At 46.7% G+C, this 25,468-nt stretch overlaps 1 protein-coding gene across 4 annotated transcripts in view; it reads right to left on the bottom strand.

The window, feature by feature from the left end:
* ARHGEF6 (Rac/Cdc42 guanine nucleotide exchange factor 6) overlaps positions 1–23,210 on the bottom strand; it is a 38,373-nt gene extending 15,163 nt beyond the window's left edge. For 3 of the 4 annotated variants that reach the window (XM_063170880.1, XM_063170881.1, XM_063170882.1), the window contains exons 1-11: positions 23,031–23,210; positions 21,940–22,023; positions 14,188–14,272; positions 9,487–9,614; positions 8,876–9,077; positions 6,388–6,458; positions 5,291–5,385; positions 4,553–4,648; positions 3,589–3,711; positions 2,170–2,308; positions 234–293 (exon numbers count right to left, since the gene is read on the bottom strand). In XM_063170880.1, coding sequence (XP_063026950.1) covers positions 234–293; positions 2,170–2,308; positions 3,589–3,711; positions 4,553–4,648; positions 5,291–5,385; positions 6,388–6,458; positions 8,876–9,077; positions 9,487–9,614; positions 14,188–14,272; positions 21,940–22,023; positions 23,031–23,195 — 1,248 coding nt within the window. In that variant the 5' untranslated portion in view covers positions 23,196–23,210. Of the gene's footprint in view, positions 1–233; positions 294–2,169; positions 2,309–3,588; positions 3,712–4,552; positions 4,649–5,290; positions 5,386–6,387; positions 6,459–8,875; positions 9,078–9,486; positions 9,615–14,187; positions 14,273–17,179; positions 17,224–21,939; positions 22,024–23,030 lie in introns of those variants that run through there. The other variant, XM_063170883.1, reaches the window with a different exon arrangement.
* Positions 23,211–25,468: the final 2,258 nt, after the last annotated feature.

The following is a 25,468-nucleotide window of genomic DNA, read 5'->3' as shown; positions in this document are numbered from 1 at the left end:
AAGAAACTTGGAGAGCCACCATCTCTGCTCTGGCACTACAGAGCCAGCATGTACTTGCCACAGCCAGAGGAGCAGCTCTAGGCTTGAAATGTGAAATGAAGTTTCTTTGTAACCCATCTTTTCCATTCCAAAAGACCTTTTTTCCTAATGGGGAGACAAATGTCAGGCTTGACTCATTCTTCATGAAAAGCAGACCTGGAATGGAGGGCTCTATTTTAAGAATTGCCACCTACCACAAGGGACTTGAAGGATGTGATGGCTTTCAAAACATCTTCATGATCTGCATGCGCCTCCTAGTGAAGGAAGAGCAAATTCCTCAGCCGTCAGCAGCAGCAGCACCCACCCTGAGCATTCACCCACCCTGAGCATCACCCACTGTTCCACTGCACTCAGGGCTGAGCATACAGGCAGCATGGGATCCGGGAGGAGGTCAAAGTCTCCCAGGTACCTTCCCCACCATCCACTTCAACATGGCATGGCAAAAGGCCGCTATGCAATTTTCTGATACCAATTTAATGAGTGTGAAGTGGCCAGAGCAAGAGTAGGTATGACTGGACTTAGAACAAATCTGACTTGCAAAGAAAAATCAATGAAAACAGGCGGGGTGCAGGGCGCACCTTCAGGAAGGAAACTTCCATTGCAGTGCCAGATATTCCAGCCACTGCCCATCAAGGGTGGAAACCCACCACCATCAAGGGGGCTTCAACTCTGGCCTTAAGGGAGGGCATGTCTAAGCAGAGAGCTCTTGGGCCCGGTAAAAGCAGAATGGTGCCCCTTATCTCTGACCCCAGCTGTATGCTAGTACTCTCCCAGAATGTTCTCCTGGATCTAAGGCCCGGCTCCTCATCACCAAGTCCTCATGCCAAGCAAATCATAAGGTGTCAAGGTTGTCATGGACCTGCCCCTGCAGCCTGGCATTGCTCATCTGCAGTGTGGGACGAGCGGCTGCCCTGAACACAGCTGCCCCCTCAGCAGCTCTGCAGCAGTGCAGGGAATGCTGTGGTGTACATCTACACTGCACACAGCCATCCTCTTCCCACAGCATCACAGCTTAAACCTCAGGCCTACTGATTCATGCAACAAAACTCCCACGCTCAGCTTAGAAACCAAGACAAATAGGTGACATGTGTGTCCCCAAACCCACTGCTGAGCCGCCTGCGAAGAGCAGGCAAAGAGCACAATGCAAATCCTGCAAAGAGCACATCATCCCTGCACGGGCATGGTGGCTGCAGCCAGGCTCAGCTCAGTCCCTGCAGCTCAGCGCAGCCAGGTGAGAGGGAAAGGCAGGTCTGCAGTGCGCCCACCCTGCAGGCTCTCATGCCCTCTCCTATGCAGGAACATCCCTGGCTCAAGCATAGAAGATTTAATCCTTTGGCTTGCTTGTAGGTCATGGGTAAATGTCGTGGGTAAATGTGCTGAATTAACTGGTAATTAAAACTGGATGAGGAGAAAAAGGAAACTTGCTTAAAAACAGACTGTTACTTCTGTTTTCTCCAGCCCCTTGCACTGCCCCTGAGTTTTGCCTTCCTGCAGCTGGAGAGCACCAGCAGTGAGTAGCACAGCTCCAGCAGCAGAGATCTCTACAGTCCCTGGGGCAAGAAATGCCCTGAAGCACACTTGCTTCTTGCCAAGGAAGTCTCTGTGCCCTTGACTGCTCTCCCTGCTCCCAGGGGCTCACTCTCTACCCCTGTGTCTGTGCTGGTGGCCAGATCCATGTCTGTGCAGATCTGCCTCCACCCAGGAGCACAACCCTGGGGCAAGGGGTGGGAATGTGCCTGCGAGCCACAGGAGTGAGTGGCCAGGCTTAGGAATCTCATCAAATGATAACAAAACCACAGATTTATTCTTGGCTGTGCAAATAAACAGCAGCTGTAGCCTGTCCCTAGACTCTGCTTTTACTTGTGCTGGAAATGGCCCATCTTTGAGGAAGGGCTGGGGTGAAGAACAGGTAATGTGCTTCCACAACATTCCTCAGACTCTTCCACCAGTTTCTCACTTTTAATCTGAAAGGTGAATAATGTCTGGGGAACATGGGACATCTCCCTGGAGATGTGGTAAGTGCTTTTAGCCACATGATGCTCAAATACCAAGAGGCAGAGGTGTCTCTTGGAGCGCAGGGAGCAGCTCTGGCAGCACCCAGAGGCAGAGCCTGCCCAGCAGCCCACCCACCTCCATGTGCCGCTCCAGCTCCTGCAGCAGTGTCACGTATTTATCCAGCCTCAGGAAGGGTTTGCTGAGGCTTGTGGTCAGGATGAGAATGCCTGGGCTGGCCGCACCTTGGCTCTCCATGAACTTCTCCAGCTCATCACTATAAAAAGAGACAACAAAAAAACACCACAACGAGGAGGTTTCTCAGAGCTGAGGGCTGTGCTTTGCCCATGCTCTCCTGATGGCCAGGGCTCTGCTCTGAGCTGGGCCTCCTTAAAGGCAGCACAAACTCCCCTCTGAGCACCACCCACCCACTCCATGGAGCAGGCAGGGAGCTTCTACCCAAGCAAGACCTTTCTCCTCTGGAAAGCAGGAGAGGGTGTAGGAGAGGTCGTGCGGCCACAGGGGCTGGAATGCACAGCTCTGGGGCACATTGGTGCCAGCAGCTGGTCCCCCAGCACAGCAAGGTGGCACAAGGGCAGGTATCTGGGGAGAGGGGGATGCACAGGCTGGTGTTGTGCTGGAGGAGGCTGCAGCGATGCACTGGGACCCTGCTGGAAACTGTGATGCAGGTGTTTGCATGTACATTGCTCCAGAGAACATGGCTTCTGTGTGTCAGCACATTTGCCAAAGCTGATTCTTTTGTTGATTTAGGAAAAGGGGTAAGACTGAGGAATCACATGAATGAGTCATTTGCTGGAGCCGGGCATGTTGTTACGCTGAATTAAAGCTGGTTTTCAGCAGGTAAGTAAATACACCGTGAGTTCCCATTGCAGAATGGGAAGACTTAAACACTATGCATTTGGATCTGGCTTTCCCATCACTGCAGGGAAGACAGCTAACCTATATTAGGGATGACACAGTTGTAGCATCTTGGCGTGGCACACTCTTGAGCAGGACATCACACAAATTCAAGTGCCTACTCATGTGGGTCATGTTGAAGAAAGAAGTTATTAATGTGTTCTACCAATGACCCTGAAAATCAACCATTTGGTTGAATAGAAGCTCAGTGAATAAACTGGGTAACTGGGTGACTCGATGACCACTCTCCTTCTGCAGTGATGTGCTCCCCACCGTGGTGCCACAGGGGAACACTCTCCCATTTGTCAGTGTGTGAGCACTTGAGCAGTAGACCTGAAACAGCATTTGGGTTTAGCAAGTAAAAATCACAGAAGATGCCACTGCCAAAGCTGAGGCTGCCTGCTTGACCCAAGGTGGGAGTCCTGTGCAAAAAAGGACCTGTGAGATCAGCTCTGAGCACGAGCAGTGCGAGTTGTCTTCATGCTGAAGCTGAAAGGCCCTGCTGAAAAGCCCGAAGTCCCAGCAGCAGCAAATAGCATTGACCTATGGTCAACATAGGTCAACGGCCATGCCAGGCCAAGTATTAATAACAAAAGTTAACTTTTTAAAGGAGTCTGAATCTCCTTCTCCATCACCTACCTGTGCTGTGTGAGGACATTCACTGCTGAAGGGTGGTTAGCACAGTACGTCAGGTACAGGGAGCGGAACTGGGGCATCAGGTTCATGAAACAGCCTCCCACACGCTGCTGGTTCTCAGGGAGCCTGCAGACACCAACACACCAGCTGTGTTAAGCCTCTGGATCTGCACCCTGCAGCTACAGCACTCTCAGGGACCTGCCCAGGAACTACCCACTGCTCAGGGACATTCCCAGGCCACCTCATAACTGCAGCACTGAGCAAAATATGCACACCTGCCATCTGGGCAGGAGGAAAAGGGGGATCCTCAGGTGGTCTGGGTTCCTGTGGTGCAGACTGTGAGCATCACAACCCATTATCAGCCTCAGACAACCCGTGACTCAACCTGATATGTCTCACCAGCAGAGCTACAGCTGGGATGATGAGGATGAGGATGAGGATGTGCTGGAACTAAGGCCAGTGTGAGGGTGCGGGGGTACCACTCTGGGCTGCCTACGAATATGAAAAGACAGGGAGAAAAGGAGAAGCCACAGCCTGAATATATTCTCAATATTCCGTCGTTCCCCATCTCTTTTCAGCCCTTAGCTAAGGCTAATTATGTCTGTCAGCTTCCCTGCAGGAAATTATCACCTCTAATAATCTGCTCTTTGCTCCCTGGCAATTCCCATCTTCATGCCTGCCCGATCTCCCACCCTGCATGTGCCTGCATCTTTGGGTTAGGCAGACTTCCGTGTCAGTTCTAGTGACACTCATCCAGCACATGCTTTAACACCACCAATCTCAGAGTTTCTTCTACTTTTCCTCCTGCCAAAGCACCGCCTGCAACCTTTCCTCAGTCCTGTTATTTTCTTCTATATTTAACAAGTCTAAGACAGCAGTCAGGAGAAATATTAATGAACGTGCCTTTCTATTATTTTTAGCTACAGTTAAAAAGCTTAACAACCTCCGTGCTATGACACAAACTTACTTTGCAACTTCTTCCAAGGCTTGGTTCAGTGTTTGCTGAAAAGCAGAGATTTCTTCCATGTTTCCCAGCAATGCTGCCGTGTCCCCAGTGCTGAGCCTACAAGAGCCACATCACAGTCACCATCAAAGAGAAGTTGCTCTCAGGAGCACCCCATTTTTATTCATCAGCAGACCTTACAAAAAGACACAAAAATTTCTCCTTCCCCAGATACAGCATCGGACAAAATTCATGGTCTGTGAACTACAGACCAAAGTCTCCTAGAGAAGAAGTCTGCTGCCAAGGATAATCTCAATTGGGTTTAAATCACTTAATCCCACTAATCTTGTCAGATCTTTAGCTGTCTAATAGACACAGACAGATGGGATTGCAGCCAGAGCTGGGGAGGGAGGTGTGTGCACAGACAGAGAGTTTTGTCTTCAGGGTTTCCCTATGGGAGGAAGGTCCAACAGGCAGGGGCTTCTTTGCTCCTCGAGTGAGGCTGGGTGCTTCCAAAGCTAATGTGCCTGCTTCTGTCATCCTAAGAGTCATAACACCCTCATTTAGGCCTACAAGGCTGAGAGCACAAAAATTTTTCCACATGAAGATTTTGGGAAGGGAGAAGTGACTGAAATACAGAGGCCTTAGAAAACGACTCTCCCATCTCTCCTGACCGGATAATGTCTAAACACGCGCCCTCTGTCCATGACACCCCAAGGCTCCCACAGTGTTCTCTCCATCCCAGATGCCCTTTTATCTTACTTATCACAAGACTGGAGGGGTCTTAAGTAAGTTCCCAGAAGTGACTGTAGTTCCTTTGCATAATCTCGTTCTGTTTCCAGAATATTTTGCAACACCTAGGGTGAGAGACAGAGCGCTGAGAAGATCTTTGTTCCAGCAAACTAGTCAAAAGAACATGACATCAGCTTCCAAGTCTGGCAAAGCATGGAAGTGTATCTTAAGTCCAGAAATTACATTTCTTAATCCAGAACCCAGAACATTCAGGGAAGTCCTGGTGGTCAAATATTGAGATTTTACTTTGCAGACTTGGGGAGGCCTGGAACGCAGGTGTTAAAGGCTGCACCAAGGATGGCTTCTGTGGCAGATCAAGCAGGGCACACCTCATTTGCCACTTCAGGGATGTAATGATCTGGATTTGGCGCTGTTAATCCATCTCAGCAGCTTGTTTGTCTCTGGCTGCACAGCAGACAAACACAGTGCCTGCACGTCCCAGTCAGCACTCCAGTTTCTCAGTGTTGATAAGCTCTGGAGACAGTGGAGGTGATTTCAGCTCCCTGGACATACTGCTTCTGCTTTGCTTTGCTTGATATATATTCAGACATACTGATGAGCAGGATTCAGCTCCAGCACTGAGAGCCAGCGATGCTCACACGAGGCATCTCAAAGCCAAGCCCAGTCACAAAGCCAGGCCATGAGCTGTGGCAGCTGCTGGCAGAGGCCTAGGACAGGCACCATGGGGTGTAACATCTCCAGCCAAACCCAAGAAAGGGGCCAGAGCCCTGATTTTGCTTGCTTACACCTTGACATTATCTCCCTATCTTTATCAACAGGAAATACTGTGCCTTCTCCCCTAGCATTGATCTGAAAGCTGCAACCTCGCCTTAATTATCTCAGTTGTCTACCTCAAGTCTCTACTTTTGACACCTTGCAGCCACTTCCATTTGTGGTTTATTGTCTCAATGGCCTTGAATCAAGGGAATGGAAACAGCTGCATTTAAACACAGAGTCACATCCCCAGTTGTTAAAATTGCATCGATGATTTTTATGGGAAGGAGCTACTTCAGAAGATTAATAACATGGTACTTATTAAAATGTATGATCAGAACTTTAAAACTTACCACAGGGTAATAATTCTTTGTCATCTGAGTGTTTTCTAGCCCTTTCAGTGCTTTGGGAGAGAGTGGTTTATCTGTACAAAAAAAACCCCATGAATAAATTACAGTGCACAGCTCTCATTATTCCATCAGGAAAAGACACTGCCACATTACATCCAGCAAATATAACTTCACCCCTCTGACCACAAAACTTCAATTGCAGGGTTTGTTTCCCCATTTCAAAAAAAACTAGATTAAAACCAGTGGCATGCACGACACTGACAGTGGCCAAGCGAGTCACACCAGAAGCTTTGTGCAGCCTCTGCCCAACCAACGTCCAGGTTTGCTCCAAAATCCCTGGCAGCAGCCCAGTATCTGTCAATGTTTGGAACTATAGTGTTGCTTCACCTGGCCCACTAAATTTGGTTTTAAAATTGGACTTCAGTCAGAAATGACAGATACTATCTTTTTTAGCAAGTGATTCACAAGGCATTTGAAGCCAACCCAGATCAATATGCTGACCTCCTATCCCCACAGCCACTTGTGATGCAAAATCCTTCTCTGAATGAAGGTAGATTTAAATGAAAAGCTCACAAAACCCTGGAAATCAATTCTCATTCTGCATTTGATAAATCCCTGTGGATGCCTCCAGCTCTTTCCATATGCACACACACACACACACATGGACAAATCCCTGCTCCAATTTTCCTTCCCTAGAGAAGCCCCTTCCCTGGCCACGCTGCACACACTGAAATGTGCCAGTGCCACAGCCAGGCTCTCCTGGCTCCCTGCGATTGCTCACACTGACAGCAGGGCAGAAACTTGAAATTGATAAATTTATTCTCTTTATGTACTGTCTAAATATTGCCCTTGTAGTGCTTCCTGTCACTTCCAGCTAAAGGCTCAGAAGAGCTCAGCTCCACAGTTATTTCACAGAATCACAGAGTATTTCTACCCAAAGGGCACACCTAGGACACAGCAGAGGTATGGACACTGCTGAAAAACAAGCAACTCCATTCAGAGTGTGTCTGGTCTCACACTGTGGAGGTGGGAAGAGCAGCTCCTTGCCAGCCGCAGCTCCAGCAGCACTCCTGGGGCAGGGAGACATAATGATGGTCCCTCACTCCTCACTTGCAATACACACACAACTCCTGAGCACGCACACACCAGGGCAATGAACCCTCCTGTCACATCAAATGGTGCTGAGAGAGGATCTGGAGGGAAAAGCTCTGCAGACAGAAAAATCTCATGGGCTCTTCCATCACGATCTATGGGAGACTGGCCCTTAACTTCAGTGAGGTATTGTCACATCATGCAGCTCCCATCTGATTTTCCCTTCAGGACTCAAGTTTGCCCTCCTTTGTTTAAAACATCTCTCTTCTCCCTTCACTGTGTTAATTAGTGATTCCTGAGTTGTGCCAGACAAGCCTTCAATCCCTGCTACAACTTCCTGCTCCAGCTCAGACATCATTTCCCAGAGGGAGATGAGATGATTTTTTTCATTTAGAATAAAATAAAAACTGACCTAATTCTGAGCACTATATTGTGAATTTTTTTCTCCTCCTTTGCTTCATTTTTGCAAGAGTAGAAGAAAGGATGTCTAACAGGGGCTGCACATGTTGCAGCTACTTTGCAGACCCCTGCTGGCATCTCAGTGTTTGAGGCCAGAGCCGATCCTGAGCCACAGAACCAGCACCAAGAACACAGCTGGTCTCTGTCTATGGTAAGTGCTCAAAGTGCACTAAGGACTTAAGCTGCATTTTGCAAAAAAACGGTTTAATTTCACACAAAGGCCTGGACAGGGGTGAGCTGTCTGAATGGATGTGTAATGCCTCAGGGCAGTTGGGCAGGGGCTTCACATCATCACCACCCTACCTCTGGGTACAAACACATCACAGAAAATGTTAAGGACACTCAAGACAAAGCTCAATAAAGGCAGATGTCATCAGGCAGATCATCCCCTCTCTCTTCCTTTCTCAACATTGCAGCAGAAGCATCTGGGGAAAAACGTACTCTGTGAAATCAACCATCACTATTGGACCAAAACATTGACAATGCCCTGTGGCCATGCCATTTTTGTCAGATTCCACATTGTGATGGTGAGCATCCATCCCACTGATGCCTGAAAAGCCAGGATCAAGCACAAATACATTGCCTGACCAAGGCCTCTAACAAAAAGCTAGTTCTGAGCTCAGACGCTGACAGCTCTCCAGGACAAAGGGGACTCACATCCATCTCTGTCCTCATCCTCTGACAATATCCCTGCTTACATGCTGCTGGGGCTTGGGGGAAGCAAGAGAAACGCACAATGTGGTGGGAAGAAGGTGAAGCAGCTCTCAAGCAATTCATCCAAAACACTGCACTTTACCCTTCCGCTCATCCTTCCATTAGCCCAGCTGCCTGAAGTACACAAACGGTCCTTAATAAATAGCAGCAATTTCCCAAAGGCATGAGGGTCCTCACTGCATTATGCCACTGTCATTCAATCAGCCCTTGAAAGCAATTTGCTTACCAGTAGATTTGATTTCTCTGACGTAGTTGCTTGGGAACCAGCCTGTTTTTCCATTCAAGGTGCCTTCCCACCAGCCCCCTTCTTCAACTCGAGTGACATAAATAATGTCTCCTTTGTTAACAGAGAGTTCATCTTCGTTGGTCTGCTTAAAATTGAACCTGGCCTTTACCACCAGCTGGTGACTGCCATTCTCGGTCATCTCCTAAGGGAAGAAACGTGGAAAAACATCAGTAAATAGTCAAAAAACCCCAGAAACAACTAGGACAAGCCATTGTTCTTCTCTGTTGTGACAGCTGTTTTCTCAGTATTGCTCTGTATAACAACCAATAATATGTTGCTGCTGTGTAAACACTGCCTTCAGAGGACCACAAGGTCCCTCCCAAGCATTAATTTAGTTTTCCAGTGCAATGGGTGGCAGATAAGAATCACTCTTCTCATGTCACACAGAGAAACACTGCAGTTTGGAGAAGCTGCAGGACTCCCTCCAACTGAGACAGCAAACCCATGATGGAGATCAGGAGAGAACAACCTCTGGTGTGGACCCAGAGGCACCAATCACAACCTCCCCCCAGGGCCACCCAACCCACGATTACAGGTTAAATAAAGGGTACCACAGGCTTGGACTGCCTCCGTAACACCCCTGCTGACTGGGAAGCTGTGCTGGTGGAGTCACTCTGGGGGTCTCCGGCCGTGGAGTTAGGAGAGGACAGATGTGAACATGGCCCTTTTGACAGCTGATCTGGGGAAACAAAACAACATCTGAGTGTTACTCAGCTGTCCACCATCCCTGCACATCACAGCAAAGCAAGGAGCCTGTAAAGAGAACAGGAACAGGTCACAACAGTTCAAAGAGCATCTATGAGAGCATGGCATTTGCAGCGTGGCTGCTCTCAGTCAGCAGTGAGGGTGGTTTTCTGGGCTGGGATAACCCTTCCATCATGGAAGAAGTTGAATTGCATCTCAAGGCACTCCTAGGTTGTGCCAGCTCTGCAGCCACACATCCAACTGCGGTATTTCTTTGAAATCCCCCTTAAAACTGTAGAAAAGTATTCAGTACTGTGGTTTCCCACTGGGGGTGTTTCTGGATCAAAGCAAGTACTGCTGAAGGTGCGTCAAAGCTTAGCTCTCCAGCGAGTGCTCTCAGGTCACCTCTGCAGCTGCAGCGTGGGCTATCCACACTGAGCAGGGAGGAATGCTCAACAGCTGGTCAACACAATCGCTCCTCTATTTAGAGCAGTCCTTCTGGGTTTATTATCCAGCTGAAAGAGGCTAGGCACTATTTTGATTGCTGTTCATGGACCGTTGCCATCAGTCATGTGAAAGAGGGATTCAAGCCATGCCGAGGAAGGACAGGAGTGTCATCCCCAGGAGATGAACTGCTCACGGAAAGGCTCAGATCATCCCAGCAGCTCCTGGAGCTGCCTCCTTCACACTCAGAGCTCCTTGCTTTGCAAACCAGTCTCTAGGCTTGTTTTTCTCCCCACCTGATGCTGGAGGCAATGCTGCTACTCTGACACATCTGTTTTTGTAATTAGTGATTTGTTTCTATATTAATACCAAAAAAATTGCCAGAGGGTAAAAAGTTTCCTGGTCCTAACTGTGCAGAGACTGAGTCAGTAGCCTTGTTGCTAAGAGCAGTTCCAGCTCCGGCAGAATCTGGCATGCTGAGCCCCAGAATCCTGCTGGATGCTGCAGAGGTGTAAAAACATGGGATACAAGCCACCCAGTAATTCCCAGTGCTTCGCTGCTGCTCTACCCCATACCACACTGTGGGACACCACTCCTTTGTGTGTCCCATGGTGCTCAAGAGACACAACAGCAGATATCATTTCAGTAAACATGAGGGATTTTTAAGATTGGTCTTGTAGCTTCTCTTCAGATTTTAGGACCTTTCTGCATTCCAGTGTTGCAGTTTTCCACCTGCAGTGGGGACCACACGCCCCCATGGACCTCGAAAGCAGAACAGAGCAGTCTGCAGGAATCCCTGTGCTGGGTGTGCAAGTCCGTGGACCACGTTTGGAATTCTGCCTTGAAAACATGGCAAGAGGAGAGGGTGATACAGCCATAAAACGTGTACAGAAATCAGAAAAGACAAACTGCAAGGCTGCTTTTCCTCCATTCTCCTCCAGTCTGAATGTCAGCATGGAAAACTCATTCTGAAGGGGAAGTTTGGTAGGAGTTACAGGAACTCAGCTGGGCTTTTATTCTCCTCAGAGGATTTTTATTTCAATAGGAAAATATCTCTTCCTTAGATTGGACCTGGAACAACACAAACTGTGAGCTCCTGGGGAAGAGACTTGCTTTGTCTCTCTCCTAACCCTTGCACAGGGGGAACCAGGTCCTCGGCTATGGCTGCCGGGTGCTGCTGCCTTACAAAGCCCAGCCATGCCATACTCACACACCATCTAGTCAGTCCATGCTCCAGAGATGGACAACATCCATGGCAAACCTTGTGTGCTGTCAGTGAGTCAGTTGTCTCTCTTGTCCTGCTCATTACACAACTGCCTGAAAACTGCATGGTGAATTCCCAGCTTTCTGAGCTGTGGAAACGGCAAAACCCCTCTCCATGTAAAACCCATTTGGCCAACAGAGTGGGTTTTTCTCTCTGAAGCATCCTGATATTTGAGCAGAGTGGTTTTGGCTGCTCTTGGTGACTCACAGGCCAGGGGTGTGGCTGGCTGCCAGTGTGAGATATTCTTCCCTTGATTCCTTCTGAAAGGGAGGGCATAAATCCTGAGTCCAGACTTCACTTATTCAAGTCAACAGCCACAGTCCCACAGAAATTACTCCATTACTGTGGATTTTATGACTCTCCCTGCCCCTCCCAATCTTCCAAAGCTTTTATAAATATCTGCAGCAACCTAGAAACAAATGTAAAACTGCCTTTGACAGTTTGGCAGGAAAGCGTATCATTTATATCGCATCATGACAGTGTCCTATTTTATGCCTGGTCCAGCACGGAACACTGCTGCCATATGTTGCTTAAACTACGGTTAAAATAGCTGGGTTTTCTGCTCACATTCCTACACTATTTTTGGCAGATGAGCCTTGTCTGATCCAGCACAGCTGGTTTTCCTCCCCTGCCCTCTCTTGCAGACAAAAAGCATCATGATGCTTATCTGTATTGCTGTGTTTTGATGGATAGCTGCTGAACTACAAGTATAGCCACTACAAAATGATGCCTCAAGTTATTTACACAGAAAGATCCATGAAGACACAGGAAGACACAAGGACTGGACTTCAAATGGATCCTCAGAAATACATTCCCACAACCTTTCCTCAGCTGACACCTACTTCCCTCTGCCTCCACACAGGGTGCTGGCATGCAGCAGTGCAGCGGGTGCTGGCATGTGCAGGCATGTCAGAGCCTTGGTGACAGCAGCAGCTGCAGTGGCTGGTACCAGGCTTGCCCAGATGCTCCGCTCAGCCTGCGGCCTCTGGCAAAACAGACAAACTGGACCATCTGCAGGACACAGGCTCCTCAGGAATTTGACTAAGCAACCAAAAAGTAAATGTTTGAGACATATATTTATTTTACCCTGTACTTTTCCCAAGGGTGTTCTCTGCCTGAGCAGCTAATTATATCACAGGCATTGCGCTTTTTACCATTTAAACGCAGAAAGCATATGTTTGCCATGGAATCAAGAGGATCCCAGCTTCTCTATAGCCCCGCCAGTAAAATATGACAGGAACTATTTCCCAGCAAAGCCCTGTCCTGGGCTGAGCTGGCACATGAGTGGCTGGAAGTATGGAGCTTGGGCCATAAATAAAGGGACAGATGTGAAAATGGCACTGCAGCCTTGCCACCCTGCCAGCACACACCCCATCACACCCCTCCAGTGCAGCAACAGGCAAGGACAGAGGCAAGAGAGTTCCTCTCTCTTTTTGCTTTCAGATTAATGAAGAAAATATCAATCATAACAGCAGCATTTGCAGAGGCTGCTCCCATCATTTAACCTACCCATAACCTACATTTTATATCCCACATCACACAGAACTGCAAGAGCTTCTACACAGGGTCAGCGGGCACTGCTGGAACTGAGGAGGTGCTGAGGCTGCCTGAGGCCACGATCCCACTCCCCAACTTCTACAGAGTGAGCTGACAGCAGAGCTGAGTCCTGGCTGCAGAACAGCATCCTCAGAACCTGAATTTCTTCAGAGCAGCATTGTACACACAGACACACGCGCACATATGTAAGTACAAATCATAGGGAGTGGGAGGAGGTTTACAAATATATACTATTATTATTATACATTATATATTATTATTAGACATATATTACTATATACGTTGATGTATGATATATGCACAATAAACAACACACCAGTTTATATAATATATAGACATAATGCAGTAAGCTAAAAGAAAAGCCTTCCCATGAGAGGAAAGTAATGAGTTTTCATTTTGAAATTTCCTCCTTTACACCATCTCAAATGTAACCCACAAGCGGGAAATGGAACTCTTCTCCTGGTGCTGGACTTTGGTGGGTGTGCAGGAGTCTGTCTAACATACCTCTATGACAAGAAGCTGTGAACTCTTCCCAGCACCAGGCAGACCTGCTCCTCCTCATCTCAGAAAAGAGACTCTGATCCCCTCATCCCTCCCCAGAGCACCACAGTGCCTTTATCCCCATCCCCGCTGAACTTCTCCTTTCACAGACTATGCTACTGAATATCATTTTAAAGCAATCTGTAGGGAACAGCTACATGTCTGGCATGGAATCAGGGTAAGGTGATTTGCTTTGCTTCAGCAGCCTACTCCTGCTCCCAGGGATACAGGACAAGCCATCAGATCTTGCTTCTCAGATCCAGGAGCCTACTCCACGGAGCCAGAGAGAGGAGAGAGAGAAAAACATCAATACAATCGACTGAGCAGCTAGCAACAACATTTAATTTGACATTCAGGAAAGGTATTATGCAGATGAAGCTGTTTTTCTCTTCAGCTTCAAAACACAACTCTTAAAATATGATGTTTGCATTTTGGGAGGTGCATGTTCATTTACATTGAGGATCACTTATGCTGACCTACTTTGAGGCCCCTTAATTCTTAATGCTCAAAACTGAGCAGAGGTCCCTCAGTGTAAAGTGATAATTGAGGTCTGCAGAGCTCATACAACAACTCTGAAACATCACATTTTAACCCAGAGTTGGCAGAAGCCTGAAATGTCAATCCCGCCATCAGTGCTAGCAGCACAATTTGACAAACCTCCAGAAATCACCATAAAGTAGGAATTAACAAAAATTAAAAACCAGCCCTTCATACACACAAGAAATAGTCTGAAAGGACAACAGAAGAACCCCTTTTTTCTTACCTTCAGTAGCCTTATTTACAGCTGTTAATGTGCTCAGGACCTTGGAGAACTGATCTCCAGCGTATAAATCATGTGGATCAAACACCTGTGAAAGATGAACTCAGTCAGTCGAGCCCAAAACATCTCACAGTGGCAGCTGGAGCCGCCCATGGTGCTGGAGGGTGACAGTGGGATTGGGCAGCCCCTGTGTCTCTGCAGGGAAAGGGTGATCATTCAGGGCTGACAATTTCCATTTCCTTTACAGCCAGAGAATCCTGGGGCACCACTGGCAGGCAGCATGGGAATAGCAGGGGAGCCCAGAAGCATTTGCAGCGTAAGGCTCGGAACAGGGAAGGAATCAGTGCTGTCTGCAGAGCAGAGACTCCTCTGAAAATCACCAAGAAGGTTATTGCTGGCCTTGAGGGAAAGAAAGATTTTGTTCCTATTTTTGTTACTGAGAGCTGAAGAGATTGAGGCTGTACGTACAGATGTATAAACACACACATTTTCCACAGCAGAAATTAACACACATGGAATTTTCTGCTATTGCAATATATAGTTTATTTGCACTTTTTTACAGGAAGACAAACCCAGTTATCTTATATTAAAAAAAATCACCCTAAAGAATTTGGTGCTGCTAATCCTCAGTGGTGAAACAGAAATACATGGTTAGCAAGGGCTTATTTTCCATGACTAATAACCTGAACCTTGTACTCTTCAGAAATCACCACCAGAACAGTGAAGGCAGTTTGAGTTTCCAAAACACTTCAACCCCCTCAAACACCTGAAAAACGCTCTCAACTTCATACAGGCTGTACAAATCTTACCATTAATGAAGCAAAGATAAGAGTTACAAAAAGTCCCTCTTGTTGGTACCACCATGGCACCACCTGCTAATCCCCAAATACATGATTTCTTGCAGATCGAGACCACACATACACAAATCCAATGAACAGGAGAGATTATTTTAACGCTCTCCTGGCAGACACCATCTAATTACAAACACTTCCAACACACTAATGAGTGTATCTTGCTTAATAAGGACACAAGTCTGAATTACCTTTAGGCTAGGACTGCCCTTTAAAACAGCCCTTTCTTGCATTCCACACAGAGCTCCTTGAGTACGCTTGGCATATTTCAAATAGGAAGGGGACTGTCCTCTCTCACAGCCCTGGATGCTGGCGGCATCTCCTCCTTTTAAACAGACACACCAGAGCAGCACCAAGTCCAACACGGACAGCATGAAGGCTGCTCTTTATTAGGAATATGTTTGCAGATTGACTCAGCTACTCAATAATAGAAGACATGTTCTACCCTGAAGAAATTTAATCCATGCTTAGCATGGGGACAGTTTGCTGTCATTACAAATATTTAATCCTGTAGCTCCACATCTCCGATCGCATCTACTGCCCTGCACATTCCAGGGACATACCCACCTACGTTGGGCAGTTTCTGAGCTGATCTATCACCTGCCCTCACTCGGGTTTGCTCCTTTGGACCATGCAAGTCCCATCCCCTCTGCCAGCTGCAGCACGGAGCCAGTTTTCCTGCCCTGCAGTTGCAGGCAGCGCCGTGCAGGCACAGCCTTCAGCCCCAAGCAGCGACGCTCCCATCTCCGTGGAAAGGGAGACGGTAACAGAGAGCCCGGCGCGCCCTGACCCCGTTGGCAGCTGCTGCAGAATGGCACAAGAGGAAAGCCAGCAGCCAGGATGGGTTGTTTGCATGCATCTCTCTGGTGTGTCATTTTTTCATCCGTATCCTTTTTCTTCCACTTCAGTAATTCTAGAAAAATTAAGTCCTGCCTTGAATTAACACTTTTTTTTTTTTCCTAAGGAGCAAAGTAGAAAAAATACATCCCAAATCCTTCAATGCAGAGAATAATGCTGTAAGCTCAGAGTCATCAGGCTGACAAAGTCCAGATCAAAGTGGTAGGAAGGAAGATATGCAAAAAATTCTAGTCCAAAAGCAAGTAATAACATTTAGAACTTCTTAATGGGGAAATTTTCTGGAACAGCTACTGTGGAACAGTGGCTATGTGGAGTCAGCTGCTGTAATGTAAATAAATATAGTCTGTAGCTTGTTCCAGAATAAATTCCTCATACAAAAAAAGTCCTCATTTATGAACTAAAATTTACTTTTTCCAGCACAATTCATTGATAATTCCATTCATAGCTAAAAGACAAGCTGCAGCTAGAAGATAAATAGAGGCAGAAAAGGCTTTTTCACTTCTAACACATGGAAGATCAGGCGGATGTAACTAAACCCCCATTTAAATCTACACCTGTCATCGGAGGATCTCCATTAAAACGCTATTCTGACTTCCAGAATCACAGGCTGCAGCTCCCCTCGGTAAAACACTCTGGCTGTTTCCGCCAAGCATCGCACCGGGCAAGAGAAGCTCGGCACTGCCGCACCGCCAGCCTCCGCCACAGGCAGCGAGCGAGGGGATGAGCAGGAGCCGGCGCTTCGCGACCAGAGCACCCGGCTCCTCGGGAAGGACGAGAACAGGAGACCAAACCCGGGCGCGGCCAGCAAGTTATCAGCACCCAAAATCCCAGTCCCGCGACGGGAAGCACAGAAAAGTTAGGGAAAGCCGGGCTGCGTTTCGAGCGCGAGCTGTCCACAGTCGGACAGCCCCCGGCTGGGCGCCAAGCCCGAAGCCCGGCGCGGCCGCGACCCCTCCAAACCCGAGGCCAGGGGCGAGAGCCGCCCGTCCCTCAGCGATGCGGCGCTTCGGGCGCTCGCTGCCCCGGCTGCTCCCCGGACCCGCCTCTGCCTCAGGCGGGAGCGGCGGCGCGGCCGCGGCTCCGCCAGCACCGGCGAGACAGAGCGGGCGGGCGGCGGGAGCGCGGCCGCCCCCGCGGAGCACAAGCACCGCTCCGTCTCCGGGGGCTCCGCTCGGGCGCCGCGGTGCCCTCACCCCCTTCGGCGGGGACACCCGCGGGAGCTGGCGGAGACAGCCCTGCTGAGCGGCTGGGACACGCGCGGGACCCCGGAGGCGCTCGGTACTCACGGCGGCGGGCGGGCGGGCGCGCAGCCCCGGGGCATGGCGGCAGCGCGGGCGGTGCTGCGGAGCGGCCGCGGCGGCTCTGACCCGGAGCCGGATCGCGGCGCCGAGAAGGGAAGGGAAGGGGAAGTGACAGGCGGCGCCGCCGCCCCGCTCCGCCCCGCCGCTCGCTGCGGGACGCGGCGCGGCCGTGCGGGCGCAGCTCCCTCCGCCGGCCGCGGGCCGGGGGCACCGGGAATCCCCCGGAGGAGCACGAACGGGATAGCAAAGCGCAAAGAGATGGGAAAGGGAAGAAGAGAAAGGCCGGAGGTGTGGGGGAGGGAGGAGGAAAGAAAGGGAAAGGGGAGGAGGAAAAGTAAATCAGGGAGGGGAAGGGGAAAGGGAGGAGGGAAAGGGAAAAAGTGAATTAGGGGAAAGGGACAGGGAAAGGAAAGGGAAGGGGAAAGGAAAAAATTGAAAGGACAGGAAAGGATAGAACAGAAAAGGAATACCCACACTATTGGAACAGTAATTGCAGCAGGTTTGCACCACTGCGAAGAGAAACACTGCGGGAGGGCCCATAGATGGGGCACAGTTCAGTTGAGGCAGTGAGACTGCCTGCATCCTCTACTGGCTGTGCCCATCTGTTTGGAGAACATTCCCCTACAGGGAACGGGAAAATCCTCAGATACTTCAGCACGCCAGCAGGCTGCAGTGTGGACGGGGAATGCAGCGCTGCACTGATATCCAGGGTGAAGGCCAGCTGTTGTTCCAGCCCCATGCAGGGACATGCCACACACCTGGAGCCAGGGCTCTCTGGTACACTGGGCCACTCTAACTGCAGACGGACCCATTCTCCAGTGCTTGTGCTGGTTGGTGCTGGGCAGGAGCTCTTGCTTCTGATGTTATCCAGTTAGGAGAGGTAATGTCACTTTGGAGTGAAGCCAAAGCAGAGCAGGTTTTGGGAGTGCATGGCTGGGGAGCTAAAAGGGTGATGATCTCTCACCTGCTCTCCCACACCTTCAATCCAGGTAGTTTGTCGGAGGTTGCAGGCACCTCCAATAGCACAAATAACCTCTGTGCTGCCCGTGATGGTAATTGTCCTCTGCATATTCTACGATTGTTCTGGACAGCCAGGTTAATCCAGCTATTGATTTATCTTGCATATGCTGTTCTTAGTTCACAAAATACAGACCTTGTCAGAAGTTTTGTAGTTAATAACAATAAAATGCGGCTACTCAATAAAGGTCTTGTTCTTCTTCACTAGCAAATGGTGCTTAGCTATTGATCTACTGTTGTTATATGCACACTGGTGTCAACAGCAAAATCAAAGTTCCCATTTTGGCCTCAAGAACAAGCTAGGCCAGGAGCCTTCCATGATTTTTCTCTTTAGTCATGATCTCTTCCCTGTCTTTTCTACACTAGACTGCACCTCGCCATCAGGACAAAACTCTTTGTTGTCCACTTTCCACCTCAACCCACCAGCATCCAGCTGGTGTTACCTTAGCAGCGCTCACTCACTGCACCAGCTCTTGGGTCAGAAACACAGCTCAGATGCCGAAGCCACAGTGTGAATGAAGCACATTTAGGATTTCTGCACTGTTCCTCCACCCAAACCATGAAAGAATCCTCTAAGGACACCTAAGCTCCAATGAAGTGCCCATGTCTTTTGACTAGTCCTTTGCCTCAGTAGAGCTGGACTGACTGATATTCTTATAACCTGGATCAAATTCTAGCACTGAAAAGCTGCTGGAAAGTTTAGGACACATTCTCATTATTTCACCTCATTAAAACTCTTGCCTGGTTAGAAGGATGGGGTGATTCCCCTGCTTGCCATCTCTTTTAGGACTAACATACATGAAAGAGCAAAAGATTTCAGGCTTCAGTCCTGGGCTGAAGCTAAGGAACAGTTTTGTTATTTATACTCTGCCATGAGGTGGATTCTTCCAGCTCACACCTCCAGCCCGCAGAATGGCTTCATCTTAATGGAGCCAGCTCATAGCAGGAAGGTCAGTGTCCTTCTACCCCTATGTCCAAATGTTTCACTGCACCTGTAAACAAGAGAAGTTGCTGTTTGCCTCACTGTGTCTTTCTGCCACTTCCTGAGTTACCAGGACAACAAAGGGTAGGAGGGAAGTGCGTATGTGTAGTTCTGAAAGAGTAACCTCTATGCATTCCCTCCTACTGGGAAAGACTGGCAAGAAGTGTCTGTTCAGTGGGAGGTGGGACTTGAGTTTCCACCAAAAGCTGCTGGAAACCCTACCTTCCACACTGACCACTTTCCTGCATGCTGGCAATGTCCAGTGAAGTGGTGTATTACATGGCAGCTGCACAAACACCCATGACAAAAGCAAATGGAAGGCAGAGTACAATGAAGCCAAGGGATGCCATGATGGCATGCTAATGTCATGTTTAAGATTCCCCAGGGTGAGGCCCTTTTGTACAAGTCAGCATCCAGAAAAGAAGTTGTGAATTCTCCTTTTCCTCAAAATACCCTCTTTTGTTCACATCTGCAACAGGAACAGAATATTTGACCTTAGCATACCCTTGTCAGTCTCAAGACAGAGGTGGCTCAGGTCCAGCTCTAGGGTACATCACATCTAAGAAGCAAGAGTTCACTGTGGCATTTGGAGAAGGGCAGAATTTGAGAGAACCACTGGGGTTTGATTTTCATATCCATGGTCTGGGTAAGCAGCAGGATGGCTCTCACAGAATTAAAATGTACTAAGCCCAGACCTTTCGTGATGTTACTCTTTCCTCAGGCTATGTTGCTGAGGCAGAACAGAACCCTATTCTGTGCTCATCTTCCTTTTACCTAATACCTGATCACTGCAACTTTAATGCTGATAGATCTTAGAAGCAGAAGGTTCTCTGCCTGTTCTGATGCTCCAGACACGCTTCCAGAGTAAATGTGACAGAGTAAACCCCTTCCTAAAGGGCAATGGCCCTTTCCAAGGCAAACTGGGGGTCAGGCTTGAGGGAGGATCACTGGTAGGAATGCTGCTTAGAGTCTCCTTGTCAAGATGTTCCAAACAGAGCGGCTTTTAGAAGGAACAGATGGCAGAGGCTTTGCCTGAGAGGACTCAGAAAAGCTGGCAACATGGGAGAAGAGACGGAAGGAAGCATAAGCACTCCGCCTGTGCCATGTCTTGCCCACCATCTCAGCTGTCCTACCTTGAGCCTTCTTCTACATGAGGCTACAGAGGAACTAGGAAAAGGAAAATTCATGTCTTGGTGTTATAAAATGACAGTATTTTGGAAAAGAAAAAAAAAACAAGAAGAAATTGTTGTCATTTCACTGCAAAATTTAAACTCGAGCTAGAGAGGCTCAAGTTTTTATCTAGCTTTTGAGGTCTCCTCTCACAGCAAACAGGAGAGACGCACATGAGCATAAGGGAAGATACGGAAGGCTCAGAATATTTCAAAGATGAAGTGGGTTATAAATCAGAAGGGGAAAAAAGCCAGAAATCTTCACTTTATTAAAGCTAAGGAAGAAAAGGCACATGGAGGATCAGAGGAACACCTAGAGATGGACACACCATGTTGCCTGTTCTGAGTATCTGAAAATTGTGGAGTGTGACTGCAATATTGCAGAATGAGCTTCAAAGCTTTCAGATGGCACTGCACAACAGACGAGGACTGTTCTCCTGTCCTGCCTTTCAGCTGTTTAAGATTCCCATTTTTAAGAATACCTTCCCTCACAACCATTTTATTATTAGTTTACAAATAGAAAACAAAACTCAGAAAAATGGAGGAAATCACATGGTCAGTACCAGAAGACTAGCAACAAGTGATTTCTGATGCAATAGGCCTTCAGGGATTATAAATCTCTCTCTATATATATATAAATGCTCTTAAGACTGTGCTGCTGCAGCAGGCTCCAAGAAATGCATCACTGGGCAACAAAGGACCAGGGAGACAGTTCTGGAATGAGCACATTTTCATGCTGCTTAGCTAAAAAGCTCTAAAGAGTAGAAAGGCCCTTTTCTTGTTTAGACCTTCAAAGGAAAAAATGCAGGAACAGAGCTATTGTGGGTTGGACTTTTCTCACTGTGGTGCATGAATATTCTGTATAATGTCCAAGGATTCTGCCCCTGCTTTCTCATCTTCAGAAAAATTTTTTTCACAATCTTGAGCATATTTCAAACAAGATAGTTACAGGTTTTTGGCTTTTTTTTTACTGTAGCAATTTAAGTGTAACACAAAAGTCTTTAGATAGTAACAAATTTGATGGCAAAACTAATTGAATTCTGAAGTGATTCATTTAGACTCTGATCTTGCAAATATGAGCTATGGTTAAGCGTAAGAATCTACACAGATAGGATCAGGAACAGCCACAAGAAAGATATCTTTTGACTTCATTAGGTTGTTTTTTGGGTTTTTTTTGTGTAAGGAACAATTTAATATGTTTTGCAGAATCTTACACAACAGTTGCAGGGGATGAAAAAATAGTGCAGTATTGAGAATACTTCACCTTCCCATTAAAGCAGGGCTAAAATGTGCAATTCCTTCTAATAATGAAAAAAAAATATGAACAGGTCTAGGTTAAGTCTGTTTAGACAGATCTGTTATTGCTGCATGTTTTGTCTCAAAAGATAAGAATCTGTCAAGCTCATAGTTAATATACTGTTTCCAAATTACCCAGACTGCATATTGAATCATCCATGCTCTGATTTGTATTATTAATACAAAAGATACCAACTTTTTCCCTCTGATAACTGGCTTCCTTTGAGAAGGCTGATCAAACTGGCATGTTACAATAAAAGAAAGGATCTAAGTTGACTTACCTCCACTTTCAGAAGTGCGCAGCCTTTCAAGAACTCTTGAATATTACTGATGCAATCAGCTTCATTTTTAGGCTCCAGGCAATACTAAAGAAAGAAAATCCACTGATCTCATTGCATTGCCTGTACTGAGAAGGCCTGCATGAATATTGACATGTGCCTTTTATACTGAATTAGGGAAGCTTCTTCAGGGGGCGGGTGGGGGTGGCAGGCAAGCTGTTGAAGCAGGAAGAAAGCCACTGGAGGAAGTGATGCACACACAGAAACTGTCGGCATCTTGTTTTGAATGCCAGCATATGACAGCGCCCTAACTGACAGTGGGAAATTGATGACCTTTAACAACATGCTGCCCCAAACCACCACAACTAAGAAAAAGATAAGGAGCTAGCAAAACTGATTTCTGCATAATGAAAGGCTCCTTTTTTATGGGGTGGAGAACCTGTTGTGTAGTTGCTTTTTTAAAAGCTTCGCTTCTGTGTTGCCAGTTCCTATCTCTCATTGGACTCCTTCCCTTTTTTTTCTCCTTCAGATTCTTACACACTTCTGGACTGTGAATACATGCCTTGTCAAACTGTAACAGGAGGCATTCACATGGCTTCAGTACCAATGGATTTGCTGGTCTTGGGACAGACCAAATGGCACAAATGCAAGGGTTATTTGCTTATTCCTTTTCCAATTTGCTTCTCCAGTGCATTTACTGACTAACAAAGCATTTTGCAGTAAGAGTTTTGAAACACTGACTATATTTACAGTTGTAATTAATTATATTGATGTAAATCTGACACACTGCAAATCCTTCTATTAAAAATCAAGATATTCTGATCTCTGGTAGGCCAAGTATTTCCTGCCACTGACTGAACGTGGGTAAGCGAATTAACAGCAACCTTGCAGGGTTTTTTTCTGGATGTAGAAACAAAATCAAGGAACCAAAGCTACAATCCTACTTGGCTCTCAATTAGAAACTTAAATGTAAAACACCTCTCTCTGAAGCTCTGTGCTCCTCTCATCAGAGCAGCTAGGGCTCAGAATGCCCAGGGCAGGGTTTCATTGAGCAGGGCTGTCTCAACACAGCAAAATACATCAGAAAGCATTACCTTTTCTGCAGATCCCGGAAGAAGCCGATTAATGAGTTTGCAAAGCACAGTTCCATCTTTCAGAGAGGTTTTCAGGAACCCCTCTGGATCATCCACTATTTTCTTAGGGGAATTTAAGACTCCTAGTGAAATAAGCCATGTTACAATCTGTTCTTCTGGATTCATGGCGGAGAGCTCTGCCGCCAGAGCTGTTCTCCTGTACAACAGTGTACTGGAACCCACATCCGTGATTACATCTTCCTGCTGCAGCTCAAGTGTGAAACTACCTTTTTTTTGGCTTAGTACAGAAACTAAATCTTAGGAACTAAAAGAAGTTACTTTAAGGTACAGAACTGTTGTCAAAATAAAACAGTTTCTAATACTCAGCAGGAAAAATGGAAAGCAGATTGTTAACTACATCTCTGCAAAATTATTGAAAATGCAAGTATTTTATATCAATAGTTATTACACCAAAATATCTCACATAGGGACTTCCTCCTTGTGGCAGCTAGCACCCTATCACCTAGTAAATTTAGTCTGAACTTAAGGTTATTGCCCAAATAAATAAATTTCTTAATACTGTAAAGAACAATAAATTTCCAGTGTTAAAACAGAATTCGTAATGGTGATGTTTTGAAGGAATGTAGGACTAAATAGAGATTTTCAACCTTATGTGGCAAACCTAGTTGTTAAAATTGCCTTTTACAGTCATTTTCTATTGTCTCATTTTTGAAAATAAATTCTGATCATGCACTTTACATGCACATGAATAATGCCTCTCTTCAACTGCTGTGTAGAAGTCCACATATAATCCAAAACGGTTATTTAGGAGATGATAATCTCTCAAAACAATTATCTGGATAACTTCAAAAAGGTCAGGAATTTAAGTCATCCAAAGCTGAGAAAAAAATTCCCCACTATTTTACTTGCCTTATTAAGATGTCCCTTTCTAACACCACTGCAGGATCTACTGAAGGTAGCTTTCCACCCTGCCTGGGCAGTATTAACCATCATTACTTATCACAGCAAGTCAGAAAAGTCCAGTCATCTTTATAACTGTCCTTTCAACAGAACAGATGGAAAATGAAGCAATTCTGTTGATGATGAAGCTGGAACACCATGGCATGAAAAATCCAAGAACAAAGTATCCTAGAGACCAGAATTTCTTGGTTAGTGTTCTGAGCCAATTCCTACCCTTGTCACTTAAAGCAGCTTTCAAGAACCCAGTGTTACCATTAGTTAACTAATGATTTAAAGGGTTGGGGAAAATCAGAGCAGCAGAATGATAAAATTGTACACAGTAAATGGGCATGGTTTTGCCTGTACTTTGCAAGTTTTACGACTGGTACCGGGACCTACCAATGGACCAATTTTAAGAGCCACCAGTAAATAAGAACCGTCCCTTCAGGGTTAGACACAAATTCTGACCTTTTTCAGGACTCTCGGATGAGTTCCAGATCTCTGTAGTGTGGAAATATTCGTAACACATGGCTGCAGGCGCTGTGAATAAAGTGGGCTACAGCTCAATCACAGCTCACTGCACTTGGTGAGCAGTGTGCAAAAGATTCAAAAATTATGACTAATTGGCAATTCAGTTGTTTTGGGATTTTTTTTCCAGTTGTCATGAGCACTATTGCTTTGCAGAAGGAAATACATACATTACCCACAATTTCATAATTCTTTTTTCAAATCTGTAGTAGCCAAGATAACTACTAATGATCATTTATCAAAGGGGACATGCATTTGGATGTAGAAGACACCTCAGCCACCGCATCAGAACACAGCAGTTTCTGATGTAAATAGAAGTACTTCCAACACTGGGAAGTAATGACACATCTGCTTCACTGAAGTCAGTGTTACAAACCCGAACACTGAAGTACTTCACCCACTCCCTCCTCTAAAGGAAACCTTTGGTATACATGCGCAGGTTTAGTTTTATGATTATTTCACATGCAGCTGCTGCAGCCCAGAAGATATTAATGTCTGCAACTACAATTAAATGAAAATACTTCCCACATCTTGAACACTTACCAACAGCTTGAAAAAATCTGCAGATATAGATATTCACAAAGTCCAAAAATGTATGGAGTTTTTCATTAGCTACTTCAATCCCAACCTCACATCCTTTAGAGTCCTTTCTAAACACATTCCAGCTTGTTTACCCACTTCCACACCAAAATTAATCCCGTGGCAAACCCAAGGTATGAAGGTAGAGCCACTAAGGTAAGAAGTGTCTGGTCTGATCTTTGGAAAGACTTCACCTTTGTCTATTTGCTGACAGCAACAAATCAAGTGAATCATCAATCATCTCTTGCAGAGTCAACTTAGTTTAAAATCTTATTTACAGCCTGATTTATACCACAGTGTTATTTTAAAAAGGGGTGAGTTTCCTTTACCCAACAACCAAGTGACTCTGGCAGCATACACATCAGAACAGCACAGCAACAGGAGCAAGGTAA

Source organism: Melospiza melodia, chromosome 16 (genome assembly GCF_035770615.1).
Source record: "Melospiza melodia melodia isolate bMelMel2 chromosome 16, bMelMel2.pri, whole genome shotgun sequence".
In the NCBI taxonomy this organism is placed as follows: Eukaryota; Metazoa; Chordata; class Aves; order Passeriformes; family Passerellidae; genus Melospiza; species Melospiza melodia.
This window is presented reverse-complemented; position numbering and strand designations above follow the sequence as displayed.